We start from the raw sequence: 24,859 nt of genomic DNA, 5'->3' as shown, positions 1-24,859 counted from the left end.
AACTGATACTTCATGAATTATTTGATGTGACGTTACGAGGCTTACCCTGTATACTATATTATATGTAATATGTTTTTCAAATACAGAAATTTGTCAAATAATCTATAAAAATTTTCAATAGTTCCTTTGAAAAAGATACTGGAAAAAGAGTTTGAATAAATATCGCTCTATACGGAAAATTGTTTAAATAATAGTTGATTGAATATTTATATTGCACTGTTCTTTGCCAACATGACAGAGTAAAAGCATCGATGCATATCGATACGAAAGTATATTGATAACGATACACCCGATTAAATTCTCTGCGCTTTGTCGGTTCTGCCATAATGAAAAACAGAGTTATGGCACTTCTAGCTATGCTTTGATACCACTGAATGGATGCTGCACAGCTACGAAGGCGCGCGGCTGGGAATGAAATTACGTGTGAAATTCTGCCGCGGTTGGCCGAATTTTGCTGATGGTTTTTGCGAAATTCGCGCCGATTGTTTGCCTGTAGAAGATCGAGAGAGCTTCAGGATCGTGGTAGCTACTTTTGTACCATAACTTATAGGTCAGAAATTTGAGAATTTTTCTTTTCTCGAAAACGAGCACAACGACCTATGTTTTTAACGACGGCATTGTGTTCACCTGATTTTTTCCTACAGGATAGTCGAATTTTTGTCCTACGACGATCCTTGCCGCGCCGGAGCGATCGTTCGGAGTCGAGCGGATTTAAAAAATATATGTAACTTTAGTATTTAATTTATTTCAGCGAAAATAATATTGTCGATCAATCATTTCGATTGTACATGTTTCAAAAAATACATAAAAACGAACCGTCAATTTTTGTTGGTTTCGTAACACTTGGTAACGATGATGCGTATTCTTGTGCTCAACACTTTTTTAATACTGACATTTTTCAACTTTATTTTCCTTTGATAATCTGTTAGAATTCTAATAGTTTTTTTTACAATACAAAGGTAATGTTTAATGTTTCGACCTCTGTCTTAGGTCGTTAGAAATATATTTCTAAAGCATTTTCTATATTCAATACCCTATCAGCATTTAATAATAGGGGAGTAAAATATTATAAAATCAATTACAGCAAAAAGAAAATAATTTAAAATTGCTAGATGCAATTTTTATATTTTTTTCTTTTTGCACCAGTCGTTTCTAAATATAGTAGTTTTTACATATGATGTATAGGCAGTTAGATTAACCGACTAACATTACAGAGGTTAAAATATACGTGATAATACTTCATGAAGTTTTAATGGTTTTAGAATAAATATTACAAGATTTCTATTGCTTCTGTGTTGCAGTCTGCAGCCAATTCAGCAGAGGGGTCTTTTCCATGCTCGGCGCCGTGAGTCCGGATTCATTCGACACCCTCCATTCTTATAGCAACACGTTCCAGATGCCTTTCGTGACGCCCTGGTTCCCTGAGAAGGTAAATAGTACGCTTTCCCGCGCAGCTAAATAAAAACTTGTAATATCGTTCGAGGGAAAACATCGTTTATTTTTACCGCGACGCTTATAGATCTTCCTTTTTTCGCTTACCGGCCTTCGACGATTATGTTCATCATTTTTCCAACGCTCGCTAGCATCGCGGAAAATTAACAAGTTAATACAAATTACGTTTCATCGCGTTCTAACTAAATTTAGTACCGCAGTTCTATCACCATTCAGAGAAATTATGCAATTTGCAGTGAAAGTGAATTTAAAAAATTCATTCGTGTCATATACATATAACATATAACAAATAACGAATAAAAATATCGAATAACTTGTTATTCAGTACACGACGAATACATTTTTATTCGTTTGACCGTTTATTTTGATTCGAGCAACGTTGTTGGGTGAATAAACTTTTATTAGCGTAGTCATTCGTCATTGACGGGCATTGCATATGACCAGTAATTATTATCACAATAAGCAATTTGAATAAAAAAAAATGATCGTCGAGTAACTATCGACGTAACTATTTCATCGAAATTATACAGGGTGTTTGGCCACCCCCAGGAAAAATTTTAATGGGAAATTCTAGAGGCCAAAATAAGACGAAAATCAAGAATACCAATTAGTTTATGGAGGCTTCGTAACAAAGTTATTAGCGTTTAAAGTTCTGCCTGTAGAATGGCAATCTGCGTGCAGTTGCGTTTGCGCGGAAGGTTGCAGCATGCCAGTGCTAGTGGTTCTCACGCAGCATGAAAAATTCTACTTACCGACGTTATCGACAGCCTTAGATTTTTGTCCACTTATGGAAATGCGAACACCTTACGTTGAATAAGATTCAACTTGTCTTATAAAAATCCAGAAGGGCATATTAAAACTCGCCCGACGAGATTTTCACAGAGAAAGGGTGAATGCCAGTTCCAATACACAATGTTGTGAACAAAAATCACCCACACGCGATCATACACGCCCTACGATCGTCCACAGTGTCCGCAAGTGTCCACAAATAATTCTTTCAGGCACTAACCACTACGCAATTAAATAAACACGCACCGCGTTTATGATATTCGTGAGTGTCTATGTGTACGTGCACCACTATTGTCCTGAGTTACTTAGGAATAGAAATGTTCTTAAATTTTCAAATACACTTCAATTTAAAAATGTAAAAAGGAATTTAATAAGTATTCGCTGATTGTTTATATCAATGATTCCCCGAAATTTCATGCAAATCTTTAAAACATCATAACTCCTGAACGGATTGGAGGATTTTAATGTTTCAAAAGGCAAGTAACGCGTATTTTGGTGTAGAATATGTAGAAAGTCCAAAAATATTCGAAAATTTGTTCCTTATCCCCGCAAAATGGGAAAACCCCCATAAAAATGTTTCAATTTTCAAACGTCCATAACTCCTACAATAGTAAAGATCTTTGAATGAAATTTTTTTCTGAAGTAGTGCCCATGGGTACCTACGAAAAAGTATTAGATAACTTTTCTGTAGGGCGTCAAACAAAATTATGAAAAATGACAGAGGGGCCCTAAATTTTCCAGCAAAAAAAAAATTTCAAATCGTTCTGGAAAAATTATATTTAGTTACAGAGGTCAATTACAATCATTTTTGGTGAATAGACATAACCTCGAAATCCTATCCACTTTCGAGAAAAAAATTGGAGTAGGTGGACAAATTTGTCGACAAAATTAAACAATTTCAAATCGTTCTAAAAAATTATTTTTGGTTGCGGAGGTCAATTTGAATCAGTTTTGGTGAATAGACATATCCACGAAATCCTACGCATTTTCGAGAGAAAAATACGTGTAAGTAGACAAATTTTATTAATAATTTTTAACAATAATTTTGTTACTAACTTTTTAACAAAGCTTCAATCAACAAATTGACATTCTTGATGTTCGTCTTATTTTGGCTTGTAGAATCTCTCACTCAAATTTTTGATTGTAATGGGCAACACTTCGAACACCGCCTGAAATAAAATTTGTTTAAAAAATATCTCGGTAATAATTAGACTGCGGATTTTTATGCAAATTCATATATTTATTAATAAAATTAATAAAATAAGAGCTTCGTACAGGGTTCTTTCAACCCCTAAATACAATAATTCTTATCTTACTTGAGTTTTTGTTATATTTTTGCATATTAAATGCATTCTATAGTTTTTTGACAATCTAAATTTCCCATAAATGCATAAATATCCGCAGTCTAGTAATTATTCATTTGAAGTCCCACTTTGTGTAATACTTTTTTACGCAAAATTTGATGATTTATTCGAATTCGAAAAAAAATATTAAACATTCCATTTAAAAAACTGATGGTGACCCTAATATCTCAATAAAAAAATAAGGTAATAAAGAACAGATTAGAGCCCTGTACTGTACATCTTTTGGTCGAAACATTTTTTCGAACAACGAATACCTTACGAGTTATTTGAGGTCGTCATGTTAGGAGACTGACCCTCTTAACTGTAATCAATAGAAGACTCTAAAACATGATATGTGGTATTATCTCTAAAACTATTAGTAAGTGAAGAGCTGTCAAATATTGATCCGTTATATTAATCTATAGAACAGCCTTTCTTTATACGTTATTCAGCAGAAAACAATGTTTGAACTGCTGGTTTAAGAATAGTTTTGTACCCGAAATCTCATAGAGCCTTTTTCTCATTTGCAATAAAGGAACTTTAGTATCGGATTATCATTATACTGATAACTCAGACGTTGATCCTTCATGTTATTCAAAAACTGATTCTTTTTGGCGCATGAAAAAACTTAATAATTATATGCTAGCCTAAGTATTCCTTTGTTTGAATAGTTCCAGACAAAAAGACAAAATTTCAGGTTTTATCTATTTAAAAAAAAAGTTAAGAATCACTATATAACATGTTTTCATACAACTATAAATAACGACGATATTTAAGTATTCACATTTAATAAATTTAATAAATTTAATAAATTTAAAAACCCAAACAGGATACTTGTATTTCGGTTATTGAACAAGGTTTAATGCTTCATGGAACGCGTAAAACTCGAAGAAACGACACATTTCACGAAGTTTTTTCCGAAACCATTGCTTCCGTTCGTGTAAACCAAAATTGGCACTTTCTCGCGGAGGCTGCGCTGATAATTGGCGAGGATGGGTAGCTGCGCGCCACCGTAACGCAATCGCCACCCACGCCCCTCGCTGCCCAGTCAACGAATCCCATAAATACTTAAATATGTATGGTGTGTGTACAAACATATTACAATTTGAATTTCGAAATGAATCGAACCGGCCGAAAATTTATTCGCCGCGTTGAATTGCAACGGTTGCACATTTATCGGGCCGCGGTACCACTTGCAAAACTGATATCGTACGTCAATATTGGATGAATAGCACGCCCGTATATTTCGAATCAGACGTAGGTATGCGTTCGTGCGTCGTCGTGTTTCGATGTACATGCACGTAAGTACACGCGAGTATGCGACCAACGCGTAACGAACGTTCGTGTCGTTTAAATGCTAATCGCGCGGTAATGCTGATTCGAAGCCCCACCCTCCTCCCACCCTTTTTTTTCTTCATCGGTGGTCAATTACGGGTCGTCGAGAACGACCACTTATACAGGGTGTTCGGCCACCCCTGGGAAAAATTTACACGAGCGATTCTGCAGACCAAAATAAGGCGAAAATCAAGAATACCGATTTGTTGATTGAGGCTTCGTTAAAAAGTTGTTAGAGTTTAAAGTTCCGCCTGTGGAACGACAATCTCATTCAGAAAACTGTACGGCAGTCGATACGTCAGTTAGTAGAGTTTCTCACATTGAGTGAGAACCACTATCGCGTGCACGCAGCTGTTGACAGATTGCCGCTCTACAGGCAGAACTTTAAGCGACAATAGCTTTTTAACGAAGCCACAATCAACAAATTGATTGTAGGATTTCGGGTGTATGTGTATGTAATGATTGTAATTGACCTTTGTAACCAAAAATAATTTTTTCAGAATTATTTGAAATTTTTTAATTTAATTTTTTGTAATAACTTTATAACAAAGCCTTAGTCAAGAAATTGATATTCTTGATTTTCGTTTTATTTTGGCCTCCAAAATCTTCCATTAACCCCTTAACGCCCATATTTTTCGGATTGACCAAGAATGATCAGTTTTCTTTAGTGGATTTGATTCTAAGCCACATAAAAATTCGATTTTTGTTCATTACAATGTTGTATCTAGCGTATAACTTGAAGGAAAACAAATATTGTCGTCCCTTAAACCATCAAATTAAACAAATATCGTTTTTCGAAGCAGTCAGACTCGGGCATGAGCGTTAAGGGGTTAAAATTCTTCCCAGTGGGTGGTCGTACACCCTGCATATTTCCTTTTATATCGAAAGTTAACCAGAATTTGGTACCTTTTGTTCGGTATTTTGCAAAAGAATATAACGACGGTCAGATGACCGGTCGTGGTAAGCAAAACAGACTACATATTTTTCTCAAAAAACAAACAATAATAATAGAAGCGAATATTGAAAAAATTCATTGTACGAATACTATAAGAAAAATCGTGAAGTTAAATGGCGCTAAAATATCATTGTATGTTAGAAATTTGAAAAACTGTCATTATAGTAGTAGGTCTAGTGTTAATCCCATACAGAATTTAGATTAAGAAATTTCTGAATAATTGGTAATTCAAGTTAAGGGAGGAAACTCATGTAAAATGGTAAAACGAGAAGTGATATTTGAGAATTTTTTTATAGCACAAGGGTTTAATGAAACTTTTCGTCACTTTCAAGATAACTATAAGAAACAGTCGTGAAATTAAATGGTGCTAAAATAACATTGTATGTTAGAAATTCTAAACGAAATTTAAAAAACGGTCAATTGACCGCTTGTGGTAGGTTTAGTGTTAACAAACGTATGACCTGACGCTTTCAAGACAGGAAAGGGAGAAATTTACAGAACAGCCCAATATCGCGTTTCACGGGGATCGTTCGAACACGCTGTCATTCATACAAACGTCATAAATATTTACGATTAGATTTTCTCGATGGCAGTTCGCGATAGAAAAAGAAAAAGCAAGGCGCTAACGTTTTCTCGAGCGGTTAGATTTCGGGGTTGGAAAATTGCCGCGCGGCCGAATAAAATCTAAAAGTCGATGTTTCGTGTATGTGTACACACGTGTGACCACGTTATGTCCAGGTACTGGCGCCGTCCTCAGGTCTCCTGGATTACGCCATAAGCATGCGTCCGGATTATCATCGCGCCATCATCGACACTGTGCGATACTACGGCTGGAAGAAAATCATCTACCTCTACGACTCCCACGACGGTAAGTTCCCAACCCTCTGGCTTTCTCATGCATTTCTCATTTTACAGCGCAGCCCTGTAGGCTGCACCGTGATACAACAACCCTCCTCCTACCCTTCCTTCCTTCTTTCCTCGTATACGTGACGCTTCTATTTTTATTACGTCTGCCAAGGATCCGCCCTCTTGGTCTTCGGTACACTCCGTGTCCGTCGAAATTGTAATTGTGAAATGGTAATGCAAGTCCAGCAACGCCGTACCAACGACAAAAATCGCGGCCACGCTTTCTATTATTCAACGGTTCTTAAGCCTTTATATACCGCGTTGTTTCTGATTTCTGATAAACGATACAAGATCAAATTTCAAGCAATTTGAGCGAATTTTGTGTAAAATTTAAACCGTAATTTTGTGTTAATTTAAACATTTAGTAGTTTATTGTACCATTATGTATGACATCTTTTAAACGAAGCATACAAACTGCGAGAACTTAATCTAAGGGTTGAAAGAATTACAAATACAATGTATACGTATATGTAAATTAAACGGTTGAAAAAATACCATAATTTTTGTATCATACTTTATGTCAGTGTATTTTTTTTATATGATATGTCAAACTTTCTTCAACAAACCCGATGCTGTAAAATATTGTATCGAGTACCAAAGAATTATTTTATTCGAGCGTCCACAAATTCTTAGAACGCTTCAAAAAATTCGACGTCAATTTTCCTGTAACGAATATCTTTGTAACGCGAATATCACATCTAGATGTAGAAAAAAAACTGCGGTAAATATTACGACGATAGGTGTTCGCGTTTCACATAACGTAACCTCACCCCGTTGCCCGACCAAACTCGTGAAACACGCGCCCACTAACGAATCAACGGATAACGAAGCCAATTTCAGGAGCGCACGGCACATCAAATTTTCTGGTATATCCGTTTCAAACGGTTCAGCTTTGTAGCCAGTGGATAGCTGGGATAGTTTTCACATCGGCAACAAGTGTTCAGGATTTCCTGTACAAAAGGAACTTAATCGCCACATCAAAGAAACGGAAACATAAATAAATCTTCGATTTTTAAAATACCATGAGCCGTTTATTTTGAAAGTGGCCTAACTCCATTTTTCAGTTTTTTTCCGGTTACCATGGTTACATGTACAACTTCATGTTATTTATCAGTAAAGCATTTCAGGTTGCTTATATTCCGGGCAAATACGATAATTCTTGACACATAAGTTTTCAGAGTTAGTTCAATAATTGAACCGTGTAGTTTGAAAGTGGCCTAACTCCATTTATACTTAAATCAAGATATTTACTATTGATAATGTCGGAAGGCAGTGATGAAGGTAATTTTAATTAATTAGTATTTACAAGTTAACCTCAGTTTTTGGACAATTGCGTTAGTTGAATAACCAGTACGTTTAATTAATATAAAACTTAAAATTTAATATTAAATTTTAGAAATTATTTCACCCATGGGGAAGAACAGAACAAGACTATTTAGTTCAGATAGTGAAGAAGAAATAGTAACTAATGATTTAAAAAAAAATGGAAAGAGAAACAGAATTATAGAACAATATTCGTCTTCAGGGAATGAAGATACAAATAATAACGGAGAAAAGATTGATGAATCATACATCCAAAACGTAAGAAAGATTAAACGGAATTCAGGAAAAAGATATTGTACTTGAAAAAATTTTCGAAAACAAAGATTGCCGTTGTCGGAATGCTTGCACAAAAAATTACGATGAAGAAGAAAGAAAGAATATTTTTAAGAAGTTTTGGGGTTTGGGAGATTTTAACAAACAAAATGTATTGCTTTACGAAGCTGTCGAGCGCAAAATTGTGGAACGAAGACGTCCAACAAACGGAAAAGGTTCGCCAAGAAATTGGAGTTTAAAAGATATGTCAAATAAATTCAGTATTGTTTTTTTTCAATTTGAAGCATCTTAAATTATGTTGAATGGACTTGGGCACCTTCAAATTTTATAATGAATCTGGTTGTTAATTTTGAAAGTGGCCTAACTCCATTCTTGATAAGAAAACGCATATTATTCACTTAATAATTGCCAGTATTTTAATAGGAACTATAAATTTAACACCCTTAGATACACTTAAGCAGTATGACTCATTAGTATCCTTTTTTTAATTTTTAATTAAATTAAATTAATTTTTAAATTCATTGAAACGCAAACCCTTAAATATCTCGATTTGAAGATAAATGGACTTAGGCCACTTTCAAAATAAACAGCTCACATATTTTTTAAAGCGGTATCGATTCTTCATACGATTCACATTCATTCTCAAAGGTCCGATTTTAGACCAAATTAGTACGAAGATAGAATCGTTGATCGCTGAATGATAGCTGTGTATTTTTTAGTTAATTGTAGTCGATGATATTATAAACCCGAATGGACTTTCATAATTCATTTTTGAGCTAATAAAGAAGCATTTCTTCTTATAATTTTGTAGCTTTTTAAATTCAAAATTCATTTTGTTATCAGCTATGATGCTATAAAGTCAAATATGTGACGTTTAAAAAACTCAACGGGATCCCAATTTTGTATCGAATACAAAATTTCTAGGAAATTTGTACTATTACTGTCGGAGCAGACAACTAATTTATCGATAGATACGTATATACATACAGGGTGTTCAGCCACCCCTGGGAAAAATTTTGATGGGAGATTCTACAGGCCAAAATAAGACAAAGATCAAGGATAATGATTTGCTGATTGAGGCTTCGTTAAAAACTTATTAAAAAATTAAATAAAAAATTTGAGTAATTCTGAAAAAATTATTTTTAGTTGCGGGGCTCAATTACAATCATTTTTGGTGATTACACATACCCCCGAAATCCTACTCAGTTTCGAGAAAAAAATTCGTTACCGAAAATATAATGTCTGATCATGAACGAATGATTCCCCTGAAATTTCATGTGTTTCACATCGTTCTAAAAAAATTATTTTTAGTTGCAGGGGTTAATTACAATCATTTTTGGTGAACAGACATACCCTCGAAATCCATACGCACTTTCGACAAAAAAATTCTGCCCTGTGATTATATACTTATTTCAAAATAGGTGGAGATTCTATTTAACCAATCAAAACTATGTCCATCCCTCGTGGGCCAGTTCTCCCGACATTCTAAATCCCACCCACTGAGGGTTGTACGGTGGTGGGCGTCCACGGTCCCAAGGGGCAGGTAAGTGGGCCCAATGTAAGGTTTGAAACTAATTAAGTAGGGCTTAGTGGCTTTGGGGTATGTCAATAATGTGGGATTTATATAAAACTGCTTATTTAATAGTGCTTATGGCTAGGAACTAATTTAAAAGAAACTATTCGAGTTATTTCTACGTTTAATACAACTTACAACGACTTGCTACTGCAACTTTTGTCAACTTAATCTACCTTTTCCGGCCGAAACATCCCCTTTTAATCTTTTCTCCCGCCCCACCACTCAAGCTTCTTTGGGCACGTACATGACCAAATATGGTCATGTTGGCCTTCGCCTTGCGTTTCGCACCCCCCTGTTCGAGAGGACCTCGACCGCGTCACTGGGCCCGCTGAACCATGGGCTTTTCCCATCCCTTTCGGCCTACCAGTTGCTTTTTTTTATACTGTTCTCACTCCGCGCGAGTTCCTTATGTTTTCGATACCACAATAAGGTACATTGCCAGATTACCAAATCAAGTAATTTGAACTAAATGATGTGTCCGCTAATAAAATGTTGGAATTCCTAACTCCTAACCTGCACAGTCCATTAAACGATCTTTTTTGCATTCTCGAAGAGTTGCCACTCTGGAATAATCAATACTCCACTCCATTGTGAGATATATTAACAATACGGCCTTTGCTAGGTTATAAATATTTTAAGTGTTATGAAGTCACTGGTCTTTTCACTACCGCAATTTAATTAACGCACAGTGGCCCGACGGTTATTGACATTAATCTGCGTGTGTATACTTGGCGTTATGCGATTCCCGCTGTCCTTGCAAGCGTTTCGCATTCCCATGAACCGGATATTCAATCTGTCCATTATTCCCTCTTTCACCGTCGATAGCATAATTGAATCGTTATTTATTGGATTATTGTTATCACTGTTATTGGCTCGTACGCATTCTATAGATTTCAGAATGCCGCGTTCGACAATCGATTCAATACCACATTTTAATTAACTTTCCAGCGAGTACGTACGAGCGAAAGAAAAGGTTAAAAATAGACGAATATTGGAAAGTTACCGAAAGCGAAACATTCATTTACAACGTAATTTTGTGGTAGGAAATATAAAATTCATTGCCATATGTCCGAAAAGCGACGGAAATGTTGTGAAAAATACAATTAAATGCAAGAATATAATCGCTGTTATAACTTATTTACTGTCAATTTGTCGAATTCGATAACTTGTTTGTGCTAGAATCAAGTTACAAATACTAGTAGAGATTTTCACAAATGTAATATATTATCAATAGTTCGCTTCAAAATAACTAATATAAAGCCATAAACGTTATAATATGTATAAGTTCAAGCAATCGAATATACAAAGAAATGCTTCATTAGATAGAGTTATGAAATATTTGATATTATTTTTTATGAAGAAATAAATCTTTCAGCAAACATTCATCCTTATACCAATTATTATTTTATTTTTTTAAAGTTTGTACTTCCATAATTAAATTCAACTTTAGTAATATTTTAAAAAATATCACTGACCTATGAACTTTCAGGCAAAGTATTGTTCTTTAAATTTGACCAACGCAATGGTAAAAAAAAAATTGTCAAAACCGATCTAGGTCATAAATGAAACATGTGATGTGTGCTTGTTTATAACAGTATCAATTGAAAACGGCTGAGCAGAAAATTATGAAATTTTACGTTATTAAACAGGTTTTAATAAATGTCCCTCTTCGAAATTCCAATCAGTTTCTGAATAATTAATTAAAATGCTCAAAAACGCGTGTAAAATCTGACGAGTTCCCAGTGCGATTCTACATAATTATTCAATCAACTTGCCGTATCTGAAAAACAGTTCGCGTGTTATCCAAGTGTAATACATTTTTCAATATTCTACAATAAACGAGAAAATTCTTCTACAAGGATTGAAATAAATTAATTTTTCGCTGTTTTTAATCAAATTTAATTCAAACCAGATGTTTGCAAGACTTAAACTGCTTTTCATTTATTTATTTGATTTTCTGTCGCATGCCCCCCTTTGAGGTATTAGGAAATAGTGTGTTATACAGGGTATTCGGCCATCCATGGGAAAAATTGTAATGGGAGATTCTAGAGGCCAAAATTTGACGAAAATCAAGAATACCAATTTGTTGATGGAGGTTTCGTGAAAAAGTTATTAACGTTTAAAGTTCCACCAGTACTGAATTTTTTTCTAGAAAGTAGGTAGAATTTCGGGAGTATGTCTATTGACCAAAAATAATTGTAATTAACCCGCGCAATTGAAAATAATTTTTCCAGAACGATTTGAAACTTTTTAATTTTGTCGAAAAATTTCACACCTCGAATTTTTTTCTAGAAAATGGATAGGATTTCAGGGATATGTCTATTGACCAAAAATAATTGTAATTGACCCCTGCAATCGAAAATAATTTTTTCAGGACGATCCGAAACTTTTTTTTTCGTCGAAAAATTTAGGCCTACTCTGTCGACTTTTCTTTAAAATTCGTTTTTCATGTGTAACTAATTTGGTTGACGTTGTACGGAAAAGTTGTCTAACACATTTTTGTAGGTATCCATGTGTTCTAGTTCCATACTAAATTTCAATGAGATATGTTCACTATTGTAGGAATTACGGCAGTTTGAAGATTGGACCAGTTTTATGGGGTTTTTCTCACGCTATGGGATCAAGGAACAACTTTTTCAATATTGTTAGAATTTCTACATAGTCTTCAGCAAAAAACACGTTGATTGCATTTTGAAACATTAAAATCGTCCAATCCGTTCAGAAGTTATGATGTTTTAAAGATTCACATGAAATTTCCGGGGTACATTTCTGGCCATACATTATATTTTCGTTTAGGAATTTTTTGTCGAAAGTGCGTATGGATTTCGAGGGTATGTCTGCTCACCCAAAATGATTGTAATTGACCCCTGCAACTAAAAATAATTTTTTCAGAACGATGTGAAACACATGAAATTTCAGGGGAATCATCCATTTATGATCAGACATTATATTTTCGGTAACGAATTTTTTTATCGAAACTGGGTAGGATTTCAGGGGTGTGTGTATGCACCAAAAATGATTGTAATTGACCTCTGCAACCAAAAATAATTTTTTCAGAATGATTTGAAATTTTTTAATTTAATTTTTTATAAACTTTTTAACGAAGCCTTAACCAAGAAATTGATATTCTTGATTTTCGTATTATTTTGGCCTCTAGAATCTCTGAGTAAAATTTATCCCAAGGGTGGCCGAACAGCCTGTACGTACCATATAAGGTTCATGATTCCTGTCTTTTAAACATTGTAATGTATTTTTGTATGATTTAGTTGTTGGACAGTTTTTGGTAAGATGAGTTTTTTCCTCGTTTCTTCGTATTTTTTACACTTTGTTAAAACGTGATCAATTCTTAGAGTCAAGTTTGCAATTGTTGCAATTTAGTTTTTCTTCTTTCGACATCAAATACAAATGTGTTAATTCGAATGGTTTATTATTGTTTAACCTTTTCTATTGAAACTGATTGCCGAGTATTCTTTATTAAATTTCCTCTTGATTGTTTGAAGTTTCTGATTGTATTTGGTTTCCACTGATGGTTCCCTTGTTGATTTATTTTCTGAATCAAGTATTTTTTGTGATTTACATAGTGCTATTGCGTAGTACTATTTGATTATTTTCCTGTTTTTGCTTTTCAATTATAAAACCAAGCAAAATTATTGATTTTGAAATCCCTTTCAACATTTTCTACAGATTGAATTCAGCCGTAACGTCGCAATCGCATTTTATGAAACAACCGGTGTCCATTTTCTCGTACAAAAATCTCTGTTCCCGTCTCACGTTGGAAAATGCAATCCTGAAGGATTGTATTTTTCCACCAAAGTTCCCCCGCGTCGTGGATACGCGAAATAATTTATGACAGCGTTTTTCCTCGGTGAATATTTAGTTACGAAAGAAAATCCAACGCGAACGAGTACTTGAATTATTATCCAGAGTTATCTGCCGCTTCGCCGGAACGTTCTTCGCGCTCTGCTGTACGCGGAGGCGAGCCGAGCGAATACGAATCCCGATTAATAAATCGTGGAACCGAAAACGAAGTTACATCCAGCTCGAATCTTTGCTCGTGTTTTTGCCGTCGGCTCTGACACGGGAATACCGCGAACTCTTAGACGCAGATTTTTACGAAACTCTGCACGAATATCGTTAGTTCAACTTAAAAACTTTGCCGCATATCGTTGACACTACTTTTCCGCTTTGGGGGAAAACCACCCCTCATATTAGAGATATTCATTTTAGTTATGATGTCTAATACGCCACAATAAATCGTAATTGTTAGATCGAGTGAATTGATGTTATGGAACTGGTTTTTATGCTTTTTGAATTTATCTGTATTCGTCTATAAAATAAATATACATATAGTATATCATACATCTATATCTTCATTCAGTGTGTGTGACTGCGTGACGATTATACGTGAACAAACTCATCAGTTGTATAGAATACCTTGTGCGCTATAAACGTCTTATAATGGAGAATTTATACAGTGTGGGGCATTTTAAACAGGTCACCTGAATAACTCGTTTGTTTTTGAAGATAGAAGAAAATGCATTAGACCAAAATTACTTGATATCGGGGGGCTCATAATCTGGTATTACCATTTTTTCTGTAGGTGGAGGCGTCAAGGAGATATGAAGGTCAACTCTGTTTTTTTAAATGGAATAGTATGTTTTTTTACTTACATTCTGATAGAGTGTTTCAAGGCGAATACAATGACCTATTATTAAGGTCATTCAAGGTCACCCAAAGTCAACTGCAATAGAAAATAAATTGTCTCAAAGCACTCTTCGAACACTTGGATACTTTGGCACTGCTACTACAAGTGTTCAAAATGGCGACCTTGAACATGGATACGTAGTCTAAATCGTTGCAATAGTGATGACACTACCTGGCAAATTTCATTTGTATCTATTACAGAGCAAACTCTCCTTATACGTTCTTGCATGTCAAGTTTGGTAGTTGGTTTTTCGCGGTACACTTCTGCCTTTAATTTTCCCCACAAATAAAAATCGAGAGGTGTCAGGTCGATCAGGAAGTAACAAATGGCCAGCACGATCCCCAGAAATGCCCCACCCTGTATACATATACCTATGTATAGTAAAATAGATGTTGCGATCAGTCTTATATGTACATATATACGTATCTATCGATAAATTAGTTGTCTGCTCCGACAGTAATAGTACAAATTTCCAAGAAATGATTCATACCTCGATAATTGTCACGTTCAAAGTTGTAATAGTAATATTTTGTTTAGAAAATGTCGAAAATAAATAGTATTCTCATCCCGATCGACTTTACGATAGTCAATGTCAACAAAGCTATGAGAATTTCTATATTTTTCTATATTTTATAGTGTGTGTTTTGCGGCTACATGTGCGTTTCGTCAAAGAGAGCTCGAAAGCAAACTCATTTTTCCCGGAGAATGCGCCTTTTTCTGTGGGCAAAAATATTCAACGATGTTTTTCGACATTAATCGACGGCTGTGCCGAAGCGTATACCTCGCTCGTCGAACTCTCATACAACACGGCTAGCGCAAACAAATCGGCTACGCCGCTCTGTGAAAATAAACAGAACCGAAAAGTTAACGCAGAAGTGCAGTTCGATTACGCGGCATGTACGTTTTTAATCGAAACTCAAATAGTTTCGAACGAAACGTTCGCGTCGTGTGCAAGATCTAGTCGCTTCGCGATTCTCTTTGAAGACGGCGAACTTTGCGATCAAACGAGTCCCACGACTCTCTTCCGGTCCGCCTCTTCCCCGACCAGTTTCGGAGTAATTTGTCAAATTTACAGTCTGCCCTTCCCGGAGAATCGAAACTCCAAGTATTGCAAAGTTGATTTTTTTCAAAAACAAACTGTTCTATGGAACAATTTTATTTTATATTTTTCGACTTACTTTCGCGCGAGGAATTCTTTTCGGTTGTAGTATGGTCGTTGCCTCACATTGTACGCCGAACTTTAATCCTTTCAGAACTGTCGTCATACACGTATCATACGTCATGTCTAAATGTACCCATCTGTCACCGTACTTTTTTTTATTTCGTATTCTACCGTGTCGATCCCATCGCCGCGCATATTTTGAGTTATATTTATTTTACAGATTGATCGATGTACAATACACGATATTCAATAACAGGCATCGTCCCATACCCGTACGATTTGGTTTTTTAAATCTGTTCTGTACAACTACATTCACGATTCGTTCTCGAAAGAACTGTAAGTATCAAGCACTAATTTTGAAATTAATCAAAAATGTTTTTTAATTAAAACTATAATCGGACTGAGAGCAGAAAAACTGAAATCTTGTAATAAATAAATAATTAAACAAAGTTACTACTTCGTAAACGTAAGTAATTAAGTATTGAAGGTTAAACGACAGAATGTAAGACTTGTAGGTACTATAATAAATTTTGTAACATCCCTGACGAATATGGTTCACTAATTTCTTTGTAGCACTTATATGTGAATGTAAGAAGGAACATGAAGTAATTATCTTATTACAAGTATGAACATCTTATTCATTTCTCATTTCTAATAGTAATATATTCCAAATTTTCTTAATTTAATACCGAGAAAATTATGTACGGAAAAAGTATGTTTGTAACACAACCATTTGTACGTGAAAATATATTAACACGCATCATAAATATTCTAATATCAAATTTCATAGTATAATATTTAAGTATTAGAATTCAACGACGCGACGTTTCAGAATAATTATTTTATATTTTTCAATAAATACAGTTCTTGAATTTCCAAAAAAAATTCTTCACTGAAACCTTGAAACTATTATGTAATATATGGCAAGAAAGAAAATACAAACGTGATTCTTGTAAAGTGTCGAATACGGATGTGTTCAAAATTTGAATCGATCGTTCATACAAATATTCTCTTTCGTTAGAATTGTATTTAAATAGGGTATTTATGCTAGAAAAAAAAACATGTTCGTTCGTTTCGTGAAATTTAATACACTTCGTTTCAAATATAATATTCGAATCCATCGATAGAGCTCGCGTAACAAATTAAAAATAATCGATTTAAAATACAATTGTATCATACAAATTATTATTTACGAAATAATGTTTATTATTCAATCACCTATTGCTCCTGTTTTACGTTCTCGTTTAATTGTTCTTACGAGACGTGAAATACGCTTTAAACTTAATTTGGTTTTCATTTCGGAATATTTATACAATTACTTCATGCAAATCGTATAGTAAAACACGTACATTAAATAATTAAAATTTATTTAATGTATAAATTTACAGTATTTATTACAGTACACCACAATGTATTTCGAACGAATAAATAGAAACAATATACAAATTAAATAATTGAGTCCTAATAATTTCTTAGTTATCTGAGTTCTTGTCACGTTTGGGAACGCCATTCCCTATTTACGCAATTTAACACGAATATTTGTTAATAAAATACAATAACTGTAGTGAAATTCATTTAAAACTTATTGATCTGAGATGTATGTACACTCCCAGCCAAAAAGATAGCACATGTGTGCTATCTTTAATTTCTCACTGACACACGTACAATTTTGGGTTTGTAACATATAATATAGTAAGCTTACGAGCTCAGAACATGCGGATCGCTGCAAAGATGTCGCGGCATCACGACGTTTTGCTTACAAAACAGAAACAGTGTTGTATACGAAGGACGAAATGATAGCACACTTATAAAGCAATAAACATTTATGTAATTTATTATCAATCTATATAATTATTCATTAATTGTTTAATAATGAGTACATCCTCCTTTATTTTCTATCATTTCAATCATTCTATTTGGTAACGACTTATATAATTTTTGTATATTTTCTTGATTTAAATTGCTCCATTCCGCGACAATAGCTTCTTTTAGTTCGTGGACATTCTCGTATTGTTTCCCATGTTTGTAAACTGCTTGACTGAGTTGACTCAAATAATTTTCGATAATATTAACACTAAACCTACCGACACTTCGTGTATACCTATTCCTACCATGACCGGTCAAATGATTTCTAATCGCCTAATTTTTGCATTATATCGTATAATATACAGTCGTACGATCAGTAGGAAGCGTTGAAACTTCTTTAGGTATGTAGCGCCAAAGTAAATGTGAAAATAAACATAGAAGATAGCATAAATTATAATAGTTAGTATAGTCATCAGATAGAGGATGAAATGCCCTTTAAAATGAACGTTTGTGCGAGTCGATAGCTTTATTAGTTCCGGAGATATAGCGATTTTAATTTCAAGTCGATGCGGTGGCTAGTTTCTTAGATACGAGGGTCCGAAGCCTTTGTTTACGTTCATTGATTATCAATGAACTCGCGCGCGTGAAAATAGTAAACAGTGCGTAGTAAATTCTTGGAAATACTACGCGAAGTAGGTCACGACAGTCACGACTCACGTGCGACAAAGAGATCCAGCGCGACGCGTCAGACGAAGACAGCGATAGTCAAATTAAGAAAAATACCCCTTTACATAAATTATGATATCTCGAAAACGGTAAGTCCGATCGATAAAAACCAAAAACCGTTTTAAAGGGGAGGCCTTGCCGCTTCTAACAATATCTTAATAATTAATAAAACCCTAGTAGTTTCGGAACTGCACGCGTCTAAAGTTTTAGTATTTTTAATACGCGTTATTAGACTGTCCTAAGACAATGGAAACTGAATACTGGACTATATACAGGGTGTTCGGCCACTCCTGGGACAAATTTTAATGGGAGATTCTAGAGGCCAAAATAAGACGCCCGATCGTTATAGGCAAAAGAGACTACATATTTTTCTCAGAAAATAAACAATAAGAATAGAAGTGAATATTGAAAAATTCATTGTACGTATGCCAGAAGAAAAATCGTGAAGCTAAATGTGCGCTAAAATAACATTGTGCGTTAGAAATTCTAAACAAAATTTTAAAAACGGTCATTTGACCGGTTCGTGGTAGGTTTAGTGTTAATATCCGGTGAGCGCGCAGGCCATGATAAAACACGTATCTTTTCTTTTTCAAAATAGGTTTTTACAAGTTTTGCAGTATGTACCGCTGCATTATCCTGCTGATATATGAATCCAGACCCAGATATACGTAGGGCATGCTTTGTTATTTGTTGCTTTATCAAATCCAAATAATTTCGCCGAATTTTTGACAATTTTTCTTTTCTTAGATCGTGGAAATAATAGTTTAAACCATCAGGTCCATCCAAATTAAATTTTTTTTCGTCGGAAAATATCACTTTTCGCCACTTCTTCTTCCAGTGTATTCGATCTTTGGCAAATTGTAAACGTTCTTATTTGTGCCGTGGAGTTAATGCAGGTTTCTTTTTTATTTTTAGTCTTCTAATGTGCTTGCATGATTGTAATACACGACGAACACTTGAAACACTTGCATTGACGCCAGCCTTTTGCATGATTTGTTTTGTTGTACACTGGGTATTGAAAGCTATACGCAAAACAGTTCGTTTATCCCGTTGTGACAACGATGATGGTCTTCAACTACTCTTCTTTTTACCATAATTTTCCACGTTTTTAAGTAAATTATAAATTACCTTTCGACTTCTGCTAGTTATTTTCGAAATTTTAGATACTGATAAATTTTGCCTTTTCAGTTCAAGAATATGCTTTATTTCTGATGTCGTTAATTTTTCCCCCCGTCCCATTCTTGTAAATTACTAGGCAATACTTTCGCGTCTTGAATACCTAAGAGATCGCGAAATACTGAGCAGTTTATAAACATGTAGACGGAGTATGCTATCATTTCGTTCCTAGAATACAACACTGTTTCTATTTTCTAAACAAAACGCCGTGATGCCGCGACCTCTTTGCAACGATCCGCATGTTCTGAGCTCGTAAGCTTACTATATTATGTGTTACAAACCCAAAATTGTACGTGTGTCAGTGAGAAATTAAAGATAGCACACATGTGCTATCTTTGTGGCTGGGAGTGTATGTATATGTAACTTTTTTAACAAACAGTCTCTTTTTTTATTTTATTTCAATTAAGAACACATTAACATAATATGTTTTATAAAACTGATAACATTATGTTTTCAATTGAGCTCATTACCTTGCTCATACCATTTTTAATTTTGTGTTTTCTTCTACTATGACGAATGTAATTGCACTCAAATATAATATGTTTCATATCGAGCAATCATTTTAGCAATCAGATGCCCTATACGCTGTCATATCGATAACTATTATCCCGAATATTAGTGAAAAAATATGTCACTGCGTCGCGAGCGCATTTTCCTACGTAATTTTTTAATTACGCGCGACAGTGTGCCTAGATGCAAACAGAAACGTTTTACGTGAAATTCACTTATGCCAGGTTTTGAGCGCAGGCACGCTTCGAAGTCCCGGTTGTCTCGCAAAGCGACAGTTTATGGCCAGCGTTATGGTACATGTGTTATTAAGAGACAGAAGCTGACCCGGCCAAGTCCTTTAACCCGGATTTAGTATCCTTCCCCCGGTCATTCGTTTTCATCGCGGTCAATTTACGTATAGCTATTGTCATTGTGGAACGACGTTTCCCAACGACGAATGGAGGAAAATAACGTTTTCAATGTTTACCACTTACTATCCACGCGAATTATTTAGAGATACGTATCGGGTAAAACGTAACACGTTCATTTTTTTATGTTTACGAACGTTTCAGACGTATCACTCGCCAGTGTTATCGTTGCTATTTTTTTAAATTTTTGGTAGAAACAAACAACGTGCTTCGTTCATTATTGCTTTCAATTATTATAAACTAATGGATCGAATTGTCTCCAACGTGGCTTGAAATTCATTTTTGGTCCGATAATAATATTTTTGATTCGTTTAAAGTTTTATAATTCTATTCTTACCTTAACATTTAGATAGATGAAACCATTATACATTCAAATGGCGTTCCCGAGTTTCCACCGGAAATACTAAACAGTGTTGCAAATATATTGTTGTTTTGGTACGTGAAAAGCATCAAGAGCGAAATTAATAATTTGTATAAGAAATATAAAATTACTAAACAGATTAAATTGGATGTTTATTAAAATGTATTTATAGTTAACAATTTTACATTTTTTGACCACATCTTTGCAATATTTATTAATTCTTAGTCGGAAAGGAGATTTAAAATTGGTTTTGTTTTTAATTATTCAGAATTACGTCGATCGGATTCCACATACGCTACGGTTGGAGATTTGTCTTAATGATTTATGCACGCTTTTTAAATTTTAATTGGAAAATTTCATGTTCCCATTTGTCGAATACACGTAATGTAATTTAATATGTTACTCCCACGTTTTCCTTTCTATTCTTTGGTGATCCTCACTCGTCAAATATTATAATTTTTCAGGTGAAATTTTAATAATCTACATCGAGGATAAACTTTTTCGTATATTAATATGCTATTTTCATCAGTTTGTACGCTTTTCGTATATTTCAAATGAACGCGTGTGCACTTCGCGATTAACGCAGCCTTTTCGTTTGCATTCTATATCGTACAAACGTAATTTGAAACGTGCTTCATTTTTAAATATCTCAGGACACAAGATGTGATTAAAGAAAACTGAATATGTGTAATATACAAACATAAATATTTTTGTATAATATTGCGAGTAAACAATTATATACTATAAATAAATATCAACGGAAGACTTTTTCCAAAATTACAATATAACGTGGCATGCTTTATGATTTCGAAATTGCAAATAAAAAATCATTGTAGACAAGTAAGTACACTAACGACTTCTTTTTTATTACATTTATATTTCTGACTGCTATTTATAGCTTGCAATAACCTTTTATTTTCATCTAAATAATAAGTATATTCTACAGGTATCATATCCATATCTAAATTGCATAAAATTAATGAATTCATAGTTTTTGTATATTAGACGATTTCTCCAGTCCTTTCTTTAGTCTAGTGATGCACAATAGTGATGCACATATCTTCTACGTTTATGTTCTTTGGCAGACAGTAGAACCTCTCTTTCTCATTTAAATATGTAACCAAACCTAACATAATACGTCAATAATATTCACTGCTAATTAAATTTTAACACATTACCGACCGATTGCCTATTAATCGACTTTTTTACCGACCAACACTTACCGACCGATAGCGTATTAATCAACTTCTTTACCGACCAACGCTTACCGACCGATAGCCGATTAATCAACCGCTACCGGTCGGTAAAGTGTTAATACATAGACATTTTTTGAGTCTCGTATAAGCAGTTGTGCAGGGAGCCTTTTCATTCCCCCACCATCGGGAGGGGGGAGGGGGGAGGGGGGAGGGGGGAGGGGGCAGTTGTACTGCAATTTCATCGAAATATAAATATACTCGGAAACTGTGCAGCTGATAAAAAAATGTCATAAAATATAAATTATTGAAAATGTAATTCTCCACAAAAAAGGCCTCTTGATATTTTGCCATACTTCGCATAGTTACCGAAATATTTGCAGATTTATAAAAAACAGGAAATCTACTTTACCGGCTAAACCAGGCCCATTTGATACCTGTGACATATGTATGTATATGACCACGTAAATCGCATTTCTGCATTATACAATACACATATGGATGAAATAAACTTTTTTAATGTATCGCTAGCCACCCTCAGAAGGAATATCCAGTAAGTCTTACGAGTGGCGGAAGTATAATGTATCTACATGTCTGTTACTATACTATTGTATTATTTCAGTATTTTTTATTCTGCCTTAACCTGTATAAGTTCTTAAAGAGAACATTGCCCAATAAATTGTATTATTCAATAATAACAATAACTATTATTATCTTATAGTGCTTATAAAGTGCATATAGTGGGATGAAATACGGTAAATAAGATAAGTTTTTTATAAATATGTTTTTTATTTACGTCCATGGCAGATAACGTCATTTCGCTTTATTCCATGTTGGTTATACACGAATATTGGACATTTTATACGTTTCATGTTACATTTATGAAAAACCGAAAGATACTGATATTATATTGATTTTGTTATAGTTTATCTAGAATAATATCGATATCAAAGTACACTGGTATTTAGTTCCTGATAAAAATCACCAGACCTCAATGCGCTATTACATACATCTCCAGGAAAAATTGAACTTTAAATTACGGAATAGAGAAATTATAAATAAGCACAACCTTAAAATCCACTCATAAAAATTCGATGCGATATCTCCATTGAAATAGCGCGAAACCTGGTTGTAGCGATGCAAAAGCGATTCATTTCAGTAATTAAAGCTAAAGATAGGCCAATACAATATTAAATGCAGATATTTTCATTAATTAAAAGAGATAAATCATTTTGAATTAATCGTGCATACTCACTTTTGATTGGAATGTTCAATTCATTAAACGTATGTGCAAAATTTTTCGAGTAAATGTTGCATATTTAAGGTGTATAATTACATCGTTTTCAAGTTTTCCTTTAATGAAACATTGTGGTCTAGAATTTCGAAAACATCGATTTTTATTAATTTCATTTTCTTACAGCGACTTTGCAAGTGTCTGTAGAAGACTATTTGCTTCAATTCGTGAAAATGTCGATCGTTAAAGTGTTTGAATAGATTTCAATACCAAAAATCACGATGACGTGATAATTACTAATACATTCACGATTTGCATCTGAAACTTTTTCTCTGTGTTCTCTACCCTTTCTACACTTGTAATTTGCAGAAAATGTAAGAGTAATATAGAATTTTCACAAACAGTGTTTTGGGGTTCAAGCTGTAACAATAGGTATATGATTTTCTATCAAATTGATAGGAGAAATTTTAAATGCGCTTTTTTCGAAACCCTATTTCATAAACTGACCTCCATGATATGTCAAAGTCTAATTGATCGATTTACTTCATATCTGAAGAGAGTATTTAAATGATATGTCTATCATCAGAATTGGAAATTCTTAAAGATATTGAGTTTTACTTTTTTTTTAAACATGCTGAACACAAGAAAAGAGCTAAAAAATATAAATTCAGAATTTAAAGTTTCGCCATTCCTTTATTTATCGAGATTTTGACTTCTCCCTGGTTCTTGCTATAAGTACACCCTTCCTAATTAGAACGCTTTCAACCTCTCTGTATCAGATTAGCGAATCGGCTAGGATCGCAGACGCCAATGAAGCATCTTTTAAATCAACAGCGACTACAATTTTTAATATTTTTAGACGAAGAAGAATACTGGTTATACTTATACGACAAATAAACATATCTAGTAGAGTGTAGGATTTAAAGAAGAGAATTATATTTGGAAAAATTAAAAAACAATGTAATCACGCTGGTCACAAAATTTCTAACACATGCTATTAAGTAACAACACGAATTAATTTTATACGGCAATTACATCTGTTCTTCACGGCGACACGTTCTTTTCTCTCCGTTGTCTCGCTCCTTCTGGTTATCCGTCCCGCAATGAACAAACCACACGTTCAACCCTTTCGTACATAAGTTAATACCGAACAAAACTACAGCGAAGTACAAACTCACAACACAAATCTTCCAGCCTACCTACCATTAAAAGAAAATCACAGAACGAACCGAAAAAATGGCATGGCCTAGACGCCAGTTATACCCCGTTAAATTGCAAAGATGGCCTTGTTTCTTCGTGTTCGGAATATAATACTCCCTTAAAGTCGGGATGTAGAGAATCGAGGTGCTAATTTACAGCGACTCACGTCGCCAGGGCGTTTCCGTGTACGCTCTTTGTCACTACCAACCCCAACGAAACGCGTCCGTCTGCACGTCTTACGTACTCCTGGACACTTACGTCTACGTGCACGTCATACGTCCCCGGCAGCGTGTTACGTATGCGGGTGTTAATGCGTTTCTGTGCTCGTGGAACGCGAACACACAGACACGCGGGAACACACGTGTTTCGAATACGGGATCGTCGAGACGTACTCACGCGCGCGCACACTTACGAGATCAAGATTGAT

At 34.5% G+C, this 24,859-nt stretch overlaps 1 protein-coding gene across 2 annotated transcripts in view; it reads left to right on the top strand.

The window, feature by feature from the left end:
• The window catches only part of LOC122401933 (glutamate receptor 1-like), a 458,535-nt gene that overhangs the window by 342,266 nt on the left and 91,410 nt on the right, over positions 1-24,859 (top strand). For both annotated transcript variants that reach the window (XM_043404374.1, XM_043404373.1), the window contains exons 3-4: positions 1,302-1,429; positions 6,613-6,742. In XM_043404374.1, coding sequence (XP_043260309.1) covers positions 1,302-1,429; positions 6,613-6,742 — 258 coding nt within the window. The remainder of the gene's footprint in view (positions 1-1,301; positions 1,430-6,612; positions 6,743-24,859) is intronic.

Source organism: Colletes gigas, unplaced genomic scaffold (assembly GCF_013123115.1).
Source record: "Colletes gigas isolate AHSC1104 unplaced genomic scaffold, ASM1312311v1 Colletes_gigas_Sc00030, whole genome shotgun sequence".
NCBI classification, from domain to species: Eukaryota; Metazoa; Arthropoda; class Insecta; order Hymenoptera; family Colletidae; genus Colletes; species Colletes gigas.
The sequence above is the reverse complement of the archived record's forward strand: the minus strand, read 5'-3'. Positions and strand labels throughout refer to the sequence as shown.